Source organism: Agelaius tricolor, unplaced genomic scaffold (genome assembly GCF_023055355.1).
Source record: "Agelaius tricolor isolate 1412-34295 unplaced genomic scaffold, bAgeTri1.0.p SCAF_15, whole genome shotgun sequence".
NCBI classification, from domain to species: domain Eukaryota; kingdom Metazoa; phylum Chordata; class Aves; order Passeriformes; family Icteridae; genus Agelaius; species Agelaius tricolor.
Genome location: NW_027269275.1, coordinates 20,916,621 through 20,933,508, shown reverse-complemented (window position 1 = coordinate 20,933,508; position 16,888 = coordinate 20,916,621). Strand labels below are relative to the sequence as shown.

Genomic DNA, 16,888 nt, shown 5'->3' with positions numbered 1-16,888 from the left:
GCCATCTTGGGGAGGGCGCGAGGGGCGGAGCCCCCCGGCTGCCGCCATCTTGGGGAGGTCGGGACGGGAGGAGGACGGGACCGGAGAGCGGCCTTGGGGGGCGGGACCGGGACAAGGGTGAGGGACGGGACCGGGGAAATGGCTGCCACTGCCACCGCACAGGGTGGGTGCGCTACTGGGGAGGAATCCTTTCCACTTGAGAGTAGTGAGGCCCTGGCACAGGTGCCCGGAGCAGCTGTGGCTGCCCCTGGATCCCTGGCAGTGCCCAAGGCCGGGCTGGACACTGAGGCTTGGAGCAGCCTGGGACAGGGGAAGGTGTCCTTGTCCATGATGGGTGGAGTTGGATGATCCATACGGTCTCTTCAAACTCTAACCCTTCCGTGATTCTGCCCGGAGCAGCTGTGGCTGCCCCTGGATCCCTGGCAGTGCCCAAGGCTGGGCTGGAGCAGCCTGGGATAGCCGAAGGTGTCCCTGTCAATGACGGATGGAGTTCAATGATCCATAAGGTCTCTTCAAACTCCAACCCTTCCGTGATTCTGCTCTCCCTGTGGAGGGGGCCATGGCCACCACACCTGTGCAGCAGGTAAAGCCTTCAAGCACCAGGAGAGCCTCACACAGAGAAAAGTGGTTTGGTTTTCTTAAAACAATTTATTATTTCAATTCTATATAAAAACCATGCAATCAACACTTGGCCACTGCTGGTTTCCCAGCTTGCATTAGACCCTTTTCCCATGATAAAAAATACAAACCGTGACAACAGCTAAACACAAAGGTCAGGATTTTGGGAAAGCCCTTTGATTTTGGGAAGCACCTTTCAATGACTGCACGCTAATTACACCTGGCATAACAGAGGAGGGAATCAATCCATAATCTGGTGTACAGAAAAATAGAACTCTGCCTGTACAAAGTAGTATTAAATACAATTGTCAGTGATGGCGCATTCTTTGGTCTGTGTTGATCAAGTGCCTCATTGCACTTCTCCATCACTAGGTTTATGATCTGAGCCTGTGTGGGGCTGGCAGCATGAGGTATTTTGGAGAGCGCCAGTGAAACCCTTTTTCCCCTCATGGAAAAGGGAAGAAGGACCCAATCCTGCTCCCCCCCCGCCACAGCTGGGAGCACCTCAGTTCCTCAGGACAGGGAATGGACTGAACTGGTCTATGCCCTGGAGCCAAGGGGGCCAGGAAACACCCAGACTACCCCAAAACCTCCCATCCCCACTGAGTCTGAGCTGGGGATGCTCACTCACTTTCTCAGTGAGGAAGACATGGGCACAGGGTTTAGGAGGGATTTGGCCACCCTGGAGAGAGACCAACGTGAGTCCAGAGGGGTGAAATGAGGTGGCAGCAGCAGGCTGGGGGTCCCTAATCGTCCTCCTCGCCGCCGCCGTAGAGCTCGGCCAGCTTGCGGAAGCGGCCGCCCCAGTCGTTGAGGTAGTCGTAGTCCTGGTCGCCGTCGGAGGCGGAGGAGTTGAGGGAGCTGAGCGAGGTGGCCTCCGAGCCGCTGCCCTCGTAGTCGAACACCAGCAGCGAGTCGTAGGGGGGGGCCGTGGGGTCCGTGTCGGCCGCCTTCAGGTTCTGGGGGAGCACAGGGGTCAGCACCCGCGTCCCCTGCGCTGCTGTGGCAGGGACGTGTCACCCCCCGGGCTCTCCAGCACTCACCTCGTCGATGAAGTTGCCGATCTCGTCGGGGTTGGCCGGGCGGGGCCGGTACTGCGGGGCCGCCATCAGCGGGGGGGCCACGTCATTGCGGATCACCTCGGGCCGGGCGTCCAGCCCCCGGTGCAGCTGGCTCAGGTCATAATCCTGGGGGGACGGGAGGAGTCAGGGATCGAGGGACAGCCATGGGCACCGCCACCACCCCTTGGTGGGCAGGGTCCAGCAAGCACGGCCATCCCACCTGGTCCTCCTCGCCACCGCCCTCCTCGTCATAGTGGTACACGTTGTCCCTCATGTCATCCTCGGGTGGGAGCAGTGGTTCCTTCTCCACCTTCCTCCTCCTCACGAAGAGCAGCAGCAGCAGCAGGAGGACTGCAGGCACAGGGAGGGGGTGTCAGGGCAGCAGGCAGGGGGTGACCCGCACTCTGTCCCTCCCATCCCTGTCCCGGGTACTCACTGAGCAGTGCCAGGATGCCCCCCAGGATGCCCAGGATGGCGGGCACGCCCATGCCACCGGAGATGTAGGCTCTGCGCTCGCAGTTCTTGGCTGGCCCCTCGCAGCTGCACACCTGGGCTCGCACTGCTGTGATCTGATCCTTGCCCTGTGCATCCAGCAGCTTCAGGAAGATGTTGTACTCGCCCGGCTCCAGCTCCTTCTTCATGTTCAGCTTCACCTCGTCTTGGTGAACCATAGAAGCATTTCGGTTGGAAAAGGTCCCCAAGATTATTGAGTCCAGCCATCCCCCAGCACTGCCAAGGCCACCACTGACTCATTTCTACAAGTGCCATATTTACACAGCTCTTAAATCCCTCTAGGGATGGGGACTCCACCACTGCCCTGGGCAGCCTCTTCCAATGCCTGAGCACCTTTTCCATTGATGAATTTTCCCCAATATCCAACCTAAATCTCTCCTGGCACATCTCGAGGTTGTTTCCCCTTGTCCTATATCTTAGGAGCAGATCCTGACCCTCACCTGGCTGCACCCTCCTGCCACTAAGTTGTGGAGAGCCAGAAGGTTCCTCCTGAGCCTCCCCAGCTCCCTCAACCACTCCTGGTGCTCCAGCCCCTTTCCCAGTTCTGCTCTGGGAACACCCTTGGCACTGGCACAGGACTTTGCCCCGTGGCAGATCCCCAGCCTAGTGCTCATTGCGGGCCCAGCACCAGAGCAGGTGGCACCCACCTGGTTGCACCACACTGACAGTCCAGTTGCTGCCAGAGCCATACATCAGCTCTGCCTTGAAGGGGTGGGTGTTGGGGGGCAGGTCCTTGTCGATGATCTTCAGCGTCTGCTCCTCGGGCTGCCGGTTGCAGATGTCGAAGCTCCGGGCGTCTGGCACGGGCCCGTTGTCATTCACATCCTGAAGCACGAGGAGCAGTGTCCCCGTGCCGGTGGCATAGTTTGGTGACCCTGTGGGACTAAGAGTCAGCGAGGCGCCTCCATGGGGGGACACGGAGATGGGCACGGGGGCAGCAGCTGGGCACCCTCACCGTTGTCCACGGCCAGGATGATGGCCTTGTAGGTGCTGTTGATGGCATGTGCCGACTCCCGGTCCAGGGGCTGGGCTGCCGTGATGATGCCGTTCTCAGGGTCAATTTCCAACCACCCTGCAGGGTCACTGCCCATGCGATACCTGGGGACAGCCAGGGGTCAGCAGGGGGAGAGGAAGGGGCACACGGTGCAGTGCAGCCCCTCAGACATCCCAGCAAAGCCCCCGCCACCATCACCCTCCACTCACGTGATTTTCTGTCTCTGGTCCTTGTCGGGGTCCTGGGCTGTGTAGGAGGTGATCTGGTATCCCACTGGCACATCCTCCATCACCTCCACCCGCTTGACTGGGGGCATGAAGATCGGGGCTTCATTTACGTCCCTGACCACCACCAGGACATTGGCTGTGGCAGGATTCAGGGCCACGGTGAAGGGGACCTGGTTCTCCACTGACACCACGAGCTTGTACCGGTTCTGGGTCTCATAATCCAGGCCCTGGGGGTGGGAGAGAAGAGGGGTAGTGCCAGCAGGGAGTCAGCTGGTGCTGAGGCAGCCATGAGGCAGCAGGACCCACCTTGGCAGTTTTCAGGAGCCCATCGTTGGTTTTGGGGTCAGTGGTGATCTCGAAGTCGCCCTGCGGGTCCCCGCTGCGGATGCGGTAGACGGCGTTCCAGGCCGGGGAGCCTGGCAGGTCCTGGTCTGTCACGTGCAGCCGGGCCACCACCACCCCCACCTCGTTCTCGTCCACTGACGACTCATACTGCAAGATGGGACAGGGACAGTCACCTGTGTGGCCCCAGGCACCCCAGGTGGGAGCTGGTGCCACGATGCCCGGGGAGGGCAGCAGCTGGGGCTGCGTGGTACCGTGGCAGGGTCGAAGACGGGAGGGTTGTCGTTGGCATCAGTGACTTTGATGATGGCAGTGGCAGTGTTGGTCAGGCCATAGCCTTCCTGGTCTGCAGCCTGGATGATCAGCGTGTAGTTGGGAGTGGTCTGCAGAGCAAAATTATCCCAGTTAGGGCTGGGGTGGGGATTGGGGTGTTCCGCTCCTCCAGGCATCACCTGCCTGCTCCTCCACCCTTCTCCAGCCTTGCTGTTTCCTGCTGGCACACAGGCAGCTGATGTCCCGGCTGCCCACCCAAGGGGCTGGCACTGTACCCACTCCAGGGCTCAGCAAGGCTGGGGGCTCCTGGAGGGTCCCCAGCATAGCTCCTGTAGACACCCCTACAGCCAGGGACAGTGACCCAGGGATGGCATGTCCCAACGCCAGATGGACTCCAGGGCTGCAGTATCCCTTTCTCCCCATGGCACATCCCACTGTGGGGCAGCCCAGGTTCCCTTGGGCTGTGGCAAGGGGCCCACCTCCCGGTCCAGTCCCGTGCCAATGACACTGATGATGCCGTTCTTGGCGTTGATGGTGAACATCCGCTGTGCACTCTTGGGCTCCTCGCTGAGGATGGAGTAGCCGATGATGCCATTGTTCATATTGATCGCATCATCTGCGTCCGTAGCGTTCACGGTCATCACAGATGTGCCTGGAAATGGGGACAAGCCAGGGAGATGTTACTGATGGACAGAATCCACCGGACACCCTGGCACTGCTCACGCTCAGGGCTCTGCGTGGTCCCAGCTCAGAGTCCCCCACGTTACCCGGCTTTGCGTTCTCCTCAATGTAGCCAACAAAGACTTCCTGGGTGAAGACGGGCCGGTTGTCGTTCTGGTCAGTGACGGTGATGATGATCTCCATGGGGTCTTCCACGGGCTGCCCGTTGGCCGACACGGCGTGGGAGTAGAGCTGCAAGGGCACAGTCAGTGTGTGTGCAGTGCCCAGGACCGTCCCTGTCCCGCCACAGATGCCCCCTCACTCACCACGTATTTGTTCTTCTCCTCCCGGTCCAGGGGTTTGGTCACCTCCAGCCACCCCGTCTCCCTCTCGATGATGAACACACCCACGGGGATGGTGTCCGCTCCCTGCCCCGTGATGCTGTAGAAAACCTTGGTCTCCTTGTCCTTGTTGGATTTGATCTGGCAGCGAGGCAGGAAGAGGAGGGTGAGCCGTGTCCCAGTGCCCCAGGGATCCCTCTGGGCCCTGCCCGGTCCCCACGGGCACACCCACCTGCACCAGCGGCTTGGGGAAGGGCCCCCGCTCGTTCTCAGGGCAGTTGATGGGGGGGATGACCCAGTCCCTCTTCTGCCGCCGGAGGCCGTGTCCGTGCTCCGGGAATATCAGCACGTCTGGCACTGTGCTCTGTTGGGACAGTGGCTCTGCTCAGTGCCAGCCCCTTGCTGAGCGCTCTGCACCAGGGACAGAGGCTGCCGTGACCCCAGGGAGTGGGTCTGAGCGTCACCTGCTGCATCTGCTCATGGTGTCGGTGCTGGTGCCGCCGCCGGTGCAGTGTCACCTTGGCTGAATGCCTCTTGCCCACCGTGTCCCAGGTGTGCACAGCAAAGGTGATGTCCCGCTGCTGGAGCTGCAGGGGCCGGGTGGCAGTGACAATGCCATCCCTGCTCACCTTGAAGCGCGTGTCATCCGGGAGGAAGGCGGCACGGTGCGACTCGCCACAGTCCACAAAGTTCACTGGGGACAGGGGACCGAGTGGCAGAGGGTTCTGGGGACATGGGCACACACAGCACAGCCCCACCCCAGCACTGTGTGGGGTCACAGCAGTGGTGGGATGCTCCACATACAGTGACACATGCCCTGCCAAGATTCCATCCTGGGCACAACACACACTGCATCCCTGCCCTGGCTTTGGTCCAGGATGGGACACAGCAGGACCTACCGTGCCACAGGATCCCTGCCGGACAGTGAAAATGGTGCAAGTGGCACCTGGCACAGCATGTTCCAGTCCCCAGCACCATGTATGGCATGGCACCAGGCACGGCACATCCCCATATGGGTGTATCCCTGTGGCACAGCATGTCCCCAAGCATGGCATGTCACCACCACTGTGCCCACTCTGCCCCAGCAGCTTTTCCAATAAAAACAAGGGCAGCAGTCATCCACCTGCACTGGCACCCAGTGCCCTGGCAGCCAGGCCCCTCAACCTGCCCAGGCACCTCCGGGAGCCCCAGCCCCAGGGACAGGCGGGGGCCCGGTGTCACTAGCTGGGCACAGTGGAGCTGGGCCACCACGAGGCAGCGGTCAGCGGGCATCACATGAGCCGTGCCCCGCTCCCGAACAAACATCCTTTGTTTGGGACAGCGTTATTGGAGCCAGCGACACCCGGGCTCCGCAGCCAGCGCTGCCTCCATCGCCCCGGCGTGACCCGTGCCGCGGTGGGCGGCAGGCAGTGCCGAACGGATCGGATCGGACCGGAACGGGGCCCGTGGGTTACGTCAGCCCACGAGCAGCCCAGGAATCCGGGGTGGCTGCGGGATGGAGGGGGAGCAATCGCTGCCCCCTGCCCACCACGGTGCCCCCGACCCGGCCCGGGAGGAGCCGCCGGCGCGGTGCCAGCCCCGCTCAGCCCCACGGCGGGACCCCCGGCCAGGGCGGGCGGAGCCGGCGGGGCCGGCTGGGCAGGAACGTGCCGGGGCAGGCGGGGAAGGAGAGGCAGCCGCGGGCGCAGCCGCCGTGCTCGGCCCTGTTCCGGGGCCCGGGGGGGTAGCGAGGGGCGGCACGGAGCCCCCAGCCCCACACTGGCTGCAATGGGCGCTCAGCGCTCAGCCCGCACTGGGTTCGAGGAGGGTGCTCTGAACCCGCTCCCCCCTTCCCGCTCTCCCCCTTTCCAACTCCCCCCCTTCCCACCTGGCTGTGCACAACCTGTTTTTCCAGCTTGGCTGAAGGAGGGGTGGCCCCAGCGCTCCTCTCCCCGGGGCTGGGAGCTGGGGGGGTGGAGGGGGGGCCCTCTCCTGGGAATGATGGGGGTGGGAGAAAAGGAGAGCTCAGAGAGTCCTACAGGGGGATCCCCCCACTTCAGTCCCCCACCACCACCTGCAGGACACTGGGACAACCAGACTGGGACAACCAGGCTGCCAAGCAGGGTGTGGGGCTGAGACCCCGCACAGGGGATCAGGGCAGCCCCCCAGAGCCACCTCCTGTCCTGTGAGGTCTCAATGGGGCTGGGCACAGGCAGAGCAGGGTGTCCCCATCCCTGCAGTGCCACCACCCCGTGTGTTACACACGCAGCTGTGCCAGGGCAAGGGGCTCACCCCGGGGTGAAGGTGCTGCGGGTGACACATCCCACTGACGTCACCCCAGTTTCGCTGTGACTTCAGACTCTCAAGGTTTCTCCACCCAGGACCGACAGGCACTGTCCCAGCCCCCACCACGTCCCCGAGCCCCCTGAGCCCCCCAACCCACAGAGCAGAGCCCTGGTGACGCCGCAGCCCCACACAGGTGCTGTTGTTCGCCGCCCCGGCGCCGCGCGGGGCCTGTCTGGGCCTGTTGGAGGGAAAACATCGTGCTCAACTCATCAAGCTAATTACAGGCCAGCTTGTCAGCCCTGCCACAAGCTGTGGGTGCTCGGTGGCCCAGCATGGCCTGGCATCCACGAGGCTCGGCCACCCCATGGCTGGCATTGCTGTGGCACAGCTGTGACTCACTGGGTGCCACACAGGCCTCAAGGGCAAATGGTCCCTTCCTTCCTCCCACGCCCTGGCTGTGCCCGGAACCCAAAACTGAAAGTGCCGGTGCCAGACAGAGGATTTCCAGCAGGTCTCAGTGCTGTGGGGAAGTCAGCAGGGCTGCCCGTCACCCTGGTATCAGGCCCAACCCTGATGGACGTTGGTTATTGCACGTTAATGATCAACCACAAGGCAAACACACACAATTCCTGGGGTAGGGGCAGGGTCCAATTCCTGGCTCTCCCAGGCGAAGCCGTTAGAGTTGAGGATGTTTGGGAGCCTTGGTGCAGCACTGGGTGCTTGGTACCCCTCGGTCCTGTGCCCACCCAGCCACCCTGGCACACACACTGCAGTGCCAGCACCACTCTCAGCCATGAACTGGTGCAGATGGTGACAGCCACTGCACACAGCCCCAGAGCCCACGCAGTCCCTTTTGGGAGCCCGGAGTGGCAGCAGGTCCCCAGCACAGGGGTCCCCAGTGCCCCCTTGCCACACCAGAACAGGGCTTTAGTGCCAACACAGTGGGACACCAACGTCCCCAAAAGCCCAGGAGCCCATCCTGGTGGCCGTCCCCATGCCAAGAGCTGCCCTGGGGGCGCACACAGGGGGTCCAAAGGGGGGCTCACCCTGGTGAACCCAGGGTGCCAGGTGAGGCACGGGGCAGGGAGGCGCCTGCGTGCCCCACACCCCGGCCTGCCGGCCCCGACAGGTCTGCGGTGCCTGAGTCAGCGCCGCCCGCGCCGGCGCGCCCCGGGGAGCGGCTGCCGCTGCCCCCGCGCCCGGCCCGCCGTGCCAGCCCCGGCACTGCCCCCACTGCTGCCCCAGCGCTGCGGGGACACACACCGGGCTCTGCCCCCTCTGCCACTGCCACCACAGCAAGCCTGTCCCCACCGCCACAGCACTGTGCCCACGCCCGCGGCCATGCCAGCACCACTCGGGCACGGAGCCAGGGCTTTTTTTGCCCACCCCCGTCCCGGACACCCCCCCTGTACCCATAGTCCCGTCCCCGTCCTCACAGCCCCCCTGTCCTCCACAGCCGGCTGTCCCGGTGTCCTCACCCCGTCCAAGGGCCCGTCCCGCCGCCACGCTGTCCCGCGGCACCGTCAGGGCGAAGGTCTCGGCGGCGAAGCCGGGCTGGCACGACGCTGCCCGCTGGCACAGCCGCCGCCCGCACTGCCCGGAGAGAGACGTTAGCACCGGGCACGGTCCCGAGCGAGGTCCCGCGGCCCCGGGCAGGGTCTCGGCGGGGTCCTGCCGCCCATTCCGTGGCTCACCTGGAGCAGGAGCAAGAAGAGGCAGAACGGGACCGAGCAGCCCGCCCGCCGCCCCATGGCCGGAGCCGCAGCCGGTGCCGATGCCGGTTGGTGCCGGAGGGATCGGGCGCTGCCGCCACGGAGTCGCAGGTGCGTCCGGTCCCCTCCCGCTCCCTCCTCGCAGGTGTCGACCCCGCGAGAACCGCCCCGTCCCGCCCCGACGGGAGGCGGTCCCGCCCCGCCCGCACTCGGAACGCCGGTATTCCCGGTACCTCCGACGCCCGGTATCCCGGTACCCCCCTCGGTACCGGTGCGGAACTTCTCCCACGGTCCCCGGTACCCCCAGTACCCCACCAGTCCCCGGTACCCCAACACCCCCGGTGCTCTGCCCGTCCCGGGTACCCCGGCTCGCCGTGCCTCTGACGCTCCCAGTCCCAGCCACACAGCCCTCGAGCTTTCCGTGCCTCTCCCACCCAGGGCAGTGCGAGCAGGGGGTGTTGGGGGGGTGACAGGAGCCAAGCACACCCCAGGGTGCCCCCATGCCATGGCCCCAGATCCCAGCTCTGCAGCAGGGGACAAACATCATACCCAGGGACCCCTCAGGCAGGAAGGGCCCTCAGGATGCTGCAGTCCCCTGTACCCCTCTGTCCCAAAGCACAGCACTGGGGGTGACCCTAGGGAAGGGGACCCCCAGTAACATCAGCTGTCCCCATCCCATGTTTCAGGAGCTGATCCTGGAGCCAGTGGGAGACCCCCAGAGCTCGGGGTCCTGCCAGGGCGAGAAGCTGCTCTGCCGACCCATGCCAGCACCCATGGTCATCTCAGGGGGTTGGGGTGGCAGCAGGGCTCTCGCTGCCTGGGCCAGGGGAGATTTAGCACCATGAATGCCCAATGCCACCACTGTCACTCCCATGAAGGACAGACTTGTGGTCAGTGCCCTGCCCGTGCCCATCAGCACCCTTTGGGGGGCATGGGCACTGCCCGTGCATGGTTGACACTGCAGCTGTGCCACAGGTTCCACACTGCAGTGGGCAAGGGGGGACAGGGCTGGGGCCAGCACCAATCTCCAGGGCACAAAGTGACACAGAGCCCGGAACATCTAAAAAAACCAAATCCTTTATTAAAACTGACCCAGCTCCCATCCCCTTGTCCGCAGCATCACACGCCATCATTCCATACCTTAAAAAATAGATAATAACCACAAAAACGCAGGCGAGGAGGTGAGGGGGCTGCGCTGGGGTGGGGGGCACAGCAGGGGGAACCCCCAAGGCACAAAAGCAGCAATAAGGCAGGGGCAGCAGCGGGCTGGGGGTCCCTAATCGTCCTCCTCGCCGCCGCCGTAGAGCTCGGCCAGCTTGCGGAAGCGGCCGCCCCAGTCGTTGAGGTAGTCGTAGTCCTGGTCGCCGTCGGAGGCGGAGGAGTTGAGGGAGCTGAGCGAGGTGGCCTCGGAGCCGCTGCCCTCGTAGTCGAACACCAGCAGCGAGTCGTAGGGGGGGGCCGTGGGGTCCGTGTCGGCCGCCTTCAGGTTCTGGGGGAGCACAGGGGTCAGCACCCGCGTCCCCTGCGCTGCTGTGGCAGGGACGTGTCACCCCCCGGGCTCTCCAGCACTCACCTCCTCGATGAAGGTGCCGATGTCGTCGGGGTTGGCGGGGCGGGGCCGGTACTGCGGGGCTGGCAGGAGGGTGGGGGCCACGTCATTGCGGATCACCTCGGGCCGGGCGTCCAGCCCCCGGTGCAGCTGCCGCAGGTCGTAGTTCTGGGGACACACACACACATGGAGAGGGGCAGAGTCAGAGAGCCCACGCTGTCACCAGGCTCCTGATCCCCACACCCACCTGGTCCTCCTCGCCGCCACCCTCCTCCCCGTAGTAGAAGATGTTGTCCCTTGTGTCATCTTCGGGCAGCAGCAGCGGCTCCTTCGTCACCTTCCTCCTTCTCACAAAGAGCAGCAGCAGCAGCAGGATGACTGGGGGGAAGAGTGCCATCAGCAGGGACACGTGTGCCCCACTGTGCCCAGAGCTGGGCTGTCCCCACAGCCCCAGGAGCCCCACTCACGCAGCAGGGCCAGCAGCGCGCCCAGGGTGGCGAGGACGAAGGGCAGGGTGGTGACAGGCTGGGACCTCTGGGGACAGCCCTGTGCCTGCCCCTCGCAGGCGCAGACCCGTGCGGTGACAATGGTCACTTGGGCTCTGCCTGGCTGGTCCAGCAGCCGCAGGTACACGCTGTAGGTGTCGGGCTCCAGCGGCGCCACCAGCTGCAGCGTCACCGTGTCACCTACATGGGATGGGGGGCTCACGGACGATGCACCAGGAATGCTGCCTCTGCCGAGGAGCCCCCACATGACGTTCAGCCCCCTGCAATACCTGTGTCCCCCACCTCCACAGCCCAGCTGTCCCCTGAGCCGTGGGTGAGCTCGGCGCGGAAGGGGCCGGTGTTGGGGGGCAGGTCCCGGTCGGTGACGGTGAGGAGCTGGGGCTGGGGGCTGCGCTGGCAGACAGTGATGTCCCGTGGCTCGGCCTCGGGGCCGTTGTCGTTCACATCCAGCAGGGTGAGGAGCAGCGTGCCCGTGCCCGTGGCCGGCGGTGACCCTGGGGGGAAAAATTCTGGAGGAGGGGAACCCCAAACCCAGGACCCTCATGGGGACATGGGTGACTGAACAGGCATGGGGATGGGGGGGGCTCAAAACCAAGACTTTCCCAGGGACAAAGACTGTCTGGGCAAGGGTGGGAACAGCGAGGAGTGATGCGGGAGGGGGCAGCCCCAAACCCAGGATCCTCAGGGGGCTGGGGTGCCCCGGGCAGGGGTGGGGCCGGGCAGCCCCAGCACTGCTCCATGCTGGAGCTGGGATGTGTTTCCTGGTGATGGCAGCACGTGCCCCTCACGCGGGAGGGGGAACAAGGGCCCTTTCATGTCCCTCACCATCATCCACGGCCAGCAGCACAGCCATGTAGGTGCTGTTCTTGACAAAGGGGGACTCGCGGTCCAGCTGGTCCCGCGCGGTCACCAGGCCATTCTCGGGGTGCACGGCCAGCCAGCCCGCCGGGTCGTGCCCCACCAGGTACCTGGGGGCACAGGGGAGCTGGTGCTGTGGCGAGGGGCAGCGGAGACCCCCCAGACTTCCACTCCAACCCTGTCCCCGCTCACTTGATCCTCTGGCCCTGCGCCTTGTCAGGGTCCTGGGCCGTGCAGGCTGTGAGGGTCTGCCCCGGGGGCACATCCTCTGACACCGTGGCCAGCTGCACCGGTGGCACGAACACCGGGGCCTCATTGACATCCTCCACAGTGACTGTCACCGTAGCAGTGGCCATGGGCAGCTTCACGACAAAGGGGACCTCGTTGGCCACTGCCACGTGGAGCACGAACTGCTGCTTGGCCTCATAGTCCAGACCCTGGGAGAGGGGGAGACACGGGCAGTGAGAGTGGGACAGGCAGGACTCCACCTGGGCGGCACTGGGGTGACAGGGGGTGACACAGACCTGGGCGGTGCGCAGGATGCCCTCGTTGGTGGCAGGGTCGGTGCTGATGGCGAAGGCTCCCCCGTCGTTGCCGCGCAGGATGGAGTAGACGGCTCGCCAGGCCGGCGTGCCAGGCTCGTCCAGGTCGGTGACAGCCAGCCTGGCCACCTCCCGCCCGGCCACGTTCTCTGGCACGGCCGCCTCGTACTGCGGGTCAGGGGCACCGTCAGCACCACGGCCCGGTGGGCACCGGGGGCTCACACCCAGCAGGGGGGCCCACGTTACCGTTTTGGGGTCGAACTCGGGGGCGTTGTCATTGACATCAGCGATCTCAATGACAGCCAGCGCTGTGGTGGTCAGTCCCTCCCCATCCAGGTCAGCTGCCTGCACGGTCAGTGTGTACTCCCGCACGCGCTGTGGTGGACAGACAGACAGACAGACAGACGCCGTGTCAGCCCCTGCCTGGGCTGGGCCCCCTGCCCCCCGGTGCTGCAGAGCCCACCTCCCGGTCGAGGCCGCTGGCAATGACGCTGAGGGTGCCAGTGGCCCGGTTGACAGTGAACATTTGGGGATGGGGCTCTCGTGGCTCCTGGCTGAGGATGGAGTAGGCGATGACACCATTGTAGGTCTCCACTGCATCGTCCGCATCCGTGGCTGTCACCTGCATGATGGAGGTGCCTGGGGGTGTGGAAGTGCAGGTGAGGGGGATGCTGGGGGCACAGTGCCGGGGCTGTGCTCCAGGAACATGGCTGGTGGGATGCAGAGCTTCCCCAAGGCACAGGGTCCTACCTGGCAGAGCTCCCTCTGGCACAGAGCCCCTGAACACCTCCTGCGTGAACTGGGGCTTGTTGTCATTCTGGTCTGTCACCGTCACGATGATCTCCATCGGCTCCTCCACTGGCTTCCCGTTCTCAGACACGGCGTGGGAGAAGAGCTGCAGGGTAGGGTGTGAGTGGGGGGCCTGGCAGAGCACCCCAACATCCCCCTGGTGTCCCCAGGCAGGGACCTACGTGGTATTTGTCGATGTGCTCGCGGTCCAGCGGCTGAGTCACTTTCATCCAGCCCGACTCCTTCTCAATGGTGAAGATGCCCTCGGGGGGGGCATCTGCTCCCTGCCCTGTGATGCTGTAGAAGATCTTGGTGTCTCTGTCGCGGTTGGATTTGATCTGGGAGGAGACGCAGACCAAGGGATGGGCTCAGCATCCCCCAGCACCCACCTCCATGCCCAAAGCCCCTGCCCAGACTGACCAGTGTCATACCTGAACCAGCTTTTTGGGGAAGGGGCCCCTCTCATTCTCAGGAACCTTGATGGGGGGGATCACCCAGTCCCTCTTCTGCCTCCTGAGAGCAGCTCGAGCCCTGGGCAGCTCCTGTGGGGCGGGGGAAGTGAGGGCACAGCCGGCGGGGGGAGCAGGGGTGGGGGATAGGCGGCGCAGCGTTACCTGGGGGGAGCGCCTGCTCTCTGCGGGAGCTGGGGCGGGCTGTGGCTGGCCAGCGGCACACCGGGGAGAACCAGCATCCCGGGGGGGGACGGCGAGCGCCCTGCCCACCCCCGGCAGCCGCACGGGGCCCCCGTCCTCCCGCACCCCGACATCGGGTTCCTCCGTGCTGTACGGCCCCGCGCAGCCTCCGGCGCTCCCTGCGAGGGTGAGGGGTCAGGGGGATGGGGGGGACCTCTCCCCGACACCCCCGAGCCGCAACCACAGCTCCAGGACCCCGCAATCCCCCGGAGACCCGAGGCGGAGTGAGGCAGGGGGCGGTAGAAGAGAGGGCGAGGACACCGGGAGCGGGGCAGGGAACACCGAGCGCCGTACGGGAGCGCAGTGGAAGTTTCGGTGGAAGTTTCGGCTTTGTTTCACAGATGATGGGAAATTCCTGGGCGGGCAGAGCCCTGCCCCAGCCCCCTCCCGGTGTGTCACCCCCTCGGGGCTCCCAACCCCCCGTGGCCGGATCATCGGGCACTGAATCTCCCTCCCCCGCCTCCCACGCTGCATCCCTCGTGCTGGACACGGCCCCGGCTCCGCACCCCCCGGGGCAAGGATTAGGGGATTAGCGGAGCTGAGCCAGCTCCGGGCGGCCGAGCGGCCCCGGGCGGGGCCGGGGGGGCTGCGGAAGGCGTGGAATGGGGCAGGGAGAGCGGAGCCCCACCGGAGGCTGCTCCACACCGGAGGGACCGAGCCCGAGGGCGGCGGTGTGGGGCCATGTGGGGAGCAGCAACCGTGCCCCGAGGGCAGCACCGGGGCCCCTCCCAGTCGCGATGGCCGCGATAAGGGACTTTAATGGGGCCGGAGGGGCATCAGTCACCCGGCAAGCGGGACACGAGGAGCCCGGGGAAGCCCCCAACTCCCGGCATGGGGAGCCCCCAGCCCCGCTCCCAGCTGTGGCGCGCGTTGCTGTTCCCTCCGAAGGGCGGGCGGCACAGGGGGTACCCCACCCTGTCCTCGGGGGTCCCTCCGTGGAGGGAGGGCCCACAGGGCACCGAGCCCGCTGGGTGCCGAGGCGGAGCCGCACGGTCACTGCCGGGGCCCTGAGCTGCCCACCGAGGGGGTCGCAGCGGCGTGGGCAGACCCCCGCCCGTGCCCACAGCAGGGGCCTGGCAGCGCCCACCTCCAGTCGTGGCAGGCGTAGCTGATGGGAAAGGGATGTGAAACGGGATGTGGTGTCCACAGCAGACAGAGGTCGGGGCCGCTCCCTGGCACTTACCGCCAAGGAGAGCTTTTAGTGCTCCCGCGGCCATTAGACGAGCGCTGGCTCCGGCCGCGTTCCCGGGCAGCCCCAATCCCCCGGGAGCCGCCGAGCGAGGAGGGCACCGGGCCCGGGCCGAGCGCCGGCAGCGGGCCAGGAGCTGGCAGCAGCAAGACCCTGCCCAGCCTCGGGCCGGCCACAGCCCGCACCCCACGGCCGGAGAAGGGGGGCCCTGGGGCTCCCAGCCCCATTGCCAGCCCGGCGCCGGCCGCCCACCCTGCGGGGACCCAGCCCTGCTCGCAGCGGGCGCCCCACGGCTGGGCCAAGCGCTGGCATCAGCCGGGCACCGCCAGCCCCGCGGGGCACAGCCAGCCCCATGGCCGAGCCCCACAGCAGGGGGAGGCACCGCCCCATGGCCGAGCCCCTCACCCGGGGACCCCGCCAGCCCCACAGCACCGCGAGGTCCTCCCGAAAAGCAGCGGCCCCACCACCGGAGGCAAAGCGATCCTGATCCCGGCAGTGAGGGAGGCCCTGCCGCCCCCGCAGTGCTCGGAGCCCCGATCCCCGTCCCGATGGCGGCCCCAGCCCGTCCCCGAGGTGTTCCGGGGGTCCCGGTGCCGCCGCGCCCCGACGGTGCGAGTTACCTGGGGCGGGGAGCGGCCCGCGGCGCAGCCCCGGGAGGACGCGCGGCGGGGCCGGGGACAGGGCGGCCGCCGGCAGGAGCGGGGAGAGGAGGAGGAGGATGAGGATGGAGAGCGGGCAGAGCCCGGAGCGCGGCCCCCGCATGGCCCGTCCGTTGCTGCCGCCGCCGCCGCCGCCGCTCCGGTCGCCGCCCGCCGCGTCCCGCCCCGTCCCGCCCCGCAACGCCCCAGGTGAGGCGGCGGCCGCGCAGGTACCGCCCCGCCCCGGAGAGCGGCCCCAGCACGCCCCAGGCATCCCCCGGCAATGCCCTGGACCCCTCCATAACCCCCGGGACCCTCCTACCGGCGATTCACCCCCCACAACACCCCCGGCAATCCCCGTTACACCGCGGTGCTCCTCCGGAAACCTCCGGCAGCTCCGATACAACACCCCGATACCACCGGGCACCCCCGGTATTCCCCTGGAGCCCCACGGCAATCCCAGCACCCCATGTTACCTCCCGGGCACCCGCCCGCCAAGATCCAGGCACAGCCCGGTACCCCTCGGGCACCGGCCGGTACTGGAACCTTCCATACCCTCCGGGCACCCCCGGCCCCCTCTGAAATCCTCCTGCCAATCCGCGATACCTCCCGGGAACCCTGGGGCACCGCCTGCAGCCTCTTGGAACGCCCTGGCAACTCTCGGCAATCCGCGATACCTCCCTGGTCACCCCGTTACCCTCCGGGCACCTCCCCGCTCTGTACCCATCGGCATCGCCTCGGAACCCCCTGACACTCCCCGGCAGGGCCCGGCAATGCTCGGGCACCGCCCGCTCCCCGCCGGGCACCGCCGCTCTCTCAGTGCCCCCCCCGGTGCCCCTCAGCGCAGCCCGGTGGACACGCCCGGGCATCCCGGTATCTCCAGCACCCTCGTGGTGCCGCCATCCGTCCCTCCCGGTGTTCCCATGGCACCTCCCACCACCGCCCCAGCAGGAACTGCCCCCTCCCCGTTCCCCCGTGCCACCCCCCGGTGCCTCCTCCCCGTTTGCCGCCCATGGGTGCGCTGGAACTCCCGGGGGGGGACCCGTGTGTGCCCCAAGCCCCACTGCACTGGGGGTTCCCACCGAGGGACAGCCCCGGGGGCTCCCGGACTCCATCGTG

The 16,888-nt window shown here is 66.3% G+C and overlaps 2 protein-coding genes across 2 annotated transcripts; both read right to left on the bottom strand.

Annotated features, from left to right (window-relative positions):
- Positions 1-1,348: 1,348 nt before the first annotated feature.
- On the bottom strand, positions 1,349-9,045 carry LOC139596156 (cadherin-1-like). The gene is made up of 16 exons (XM_071440181.1): positions 8,989-9,045; positions 8,773-8,887; positions 5,494-5,723; positions 5,262-5,393; positions 5,015-5,170; positions 4,796-4,940; positions 4,508-4,680; positions 4,010-4,138; positions 3,720-3,905; positions 3,396-3,640; positions 3,148-3,290; positions 2,840-3,067; positions 2,116-2,337; positions 1,900-2,030; positions 1,662-1,805; positions 1,349-1,577 (listed from the first exon to the last, which is right to left on the bottom strand). The coding sequence occupies exons 1-16, from the start codon at positions 9,043-9,045 to the stop codon at positions 1,365-1,367; spliced, it is 2,649 nt and encodes an 882-aa protein (XP_071296282.1). The 3' UTR covers positions 1,349-1,364.
- A 1,020-nt stretch (positions 9,046-10,065) lies between these two features.
- On the bottom strand, positions 10,066-16,071 carry LOC139596529 (B-cadherin-like). The gene is given in 16 exon segments (XM_071440901.1): positions 10,066-10,495; positions 10,580-10,723; positions 10,803-10,933; positions 11,023-11,241; positions 11,331-11,555; positions 11,887-12,029; positions 12,112-12,356; positions 12,444-12,629; positions 12,708-12,836; positions 12,925-13,100; positions 13,212-13,356; positions 13,433-13,588; positions 13,682-13,792; positions 13,865-14,061; positions 15,752-15,969; positions 15,971-16,071. Coding segments are annotated over 16 exon segments (2,739 nt in total). The 3' UTR covers positions 10,066-10,282.
- Between the last annotated feature and the right edge of the window lie 817 nt (positions 16,072-16,888).

Coding starts and splice junctions, on each gene's coding strand:
- LOC139596156 (XM_071440181.1), bottom strand. CDS start 9,045: ATGGGGCGGCGGGCGGGCTGCTCGGTCCCGTTCTGCCTCTTCTTGCTC. Junction 4,139..4,507: donor GCACGGGACTGGACCGGGAG/GTGGGCCCCTTG, acceptor TTTGCTCTGCAG/ACCACTCCCAACTACACGCT. Junction 3,641..3,719: donor GGCTCCTGAAAACTGCCAAG/GTGGGTCCTGCT, acceptor TCCCACCCCCAG/GGCCTGGATTATGAGACCCA.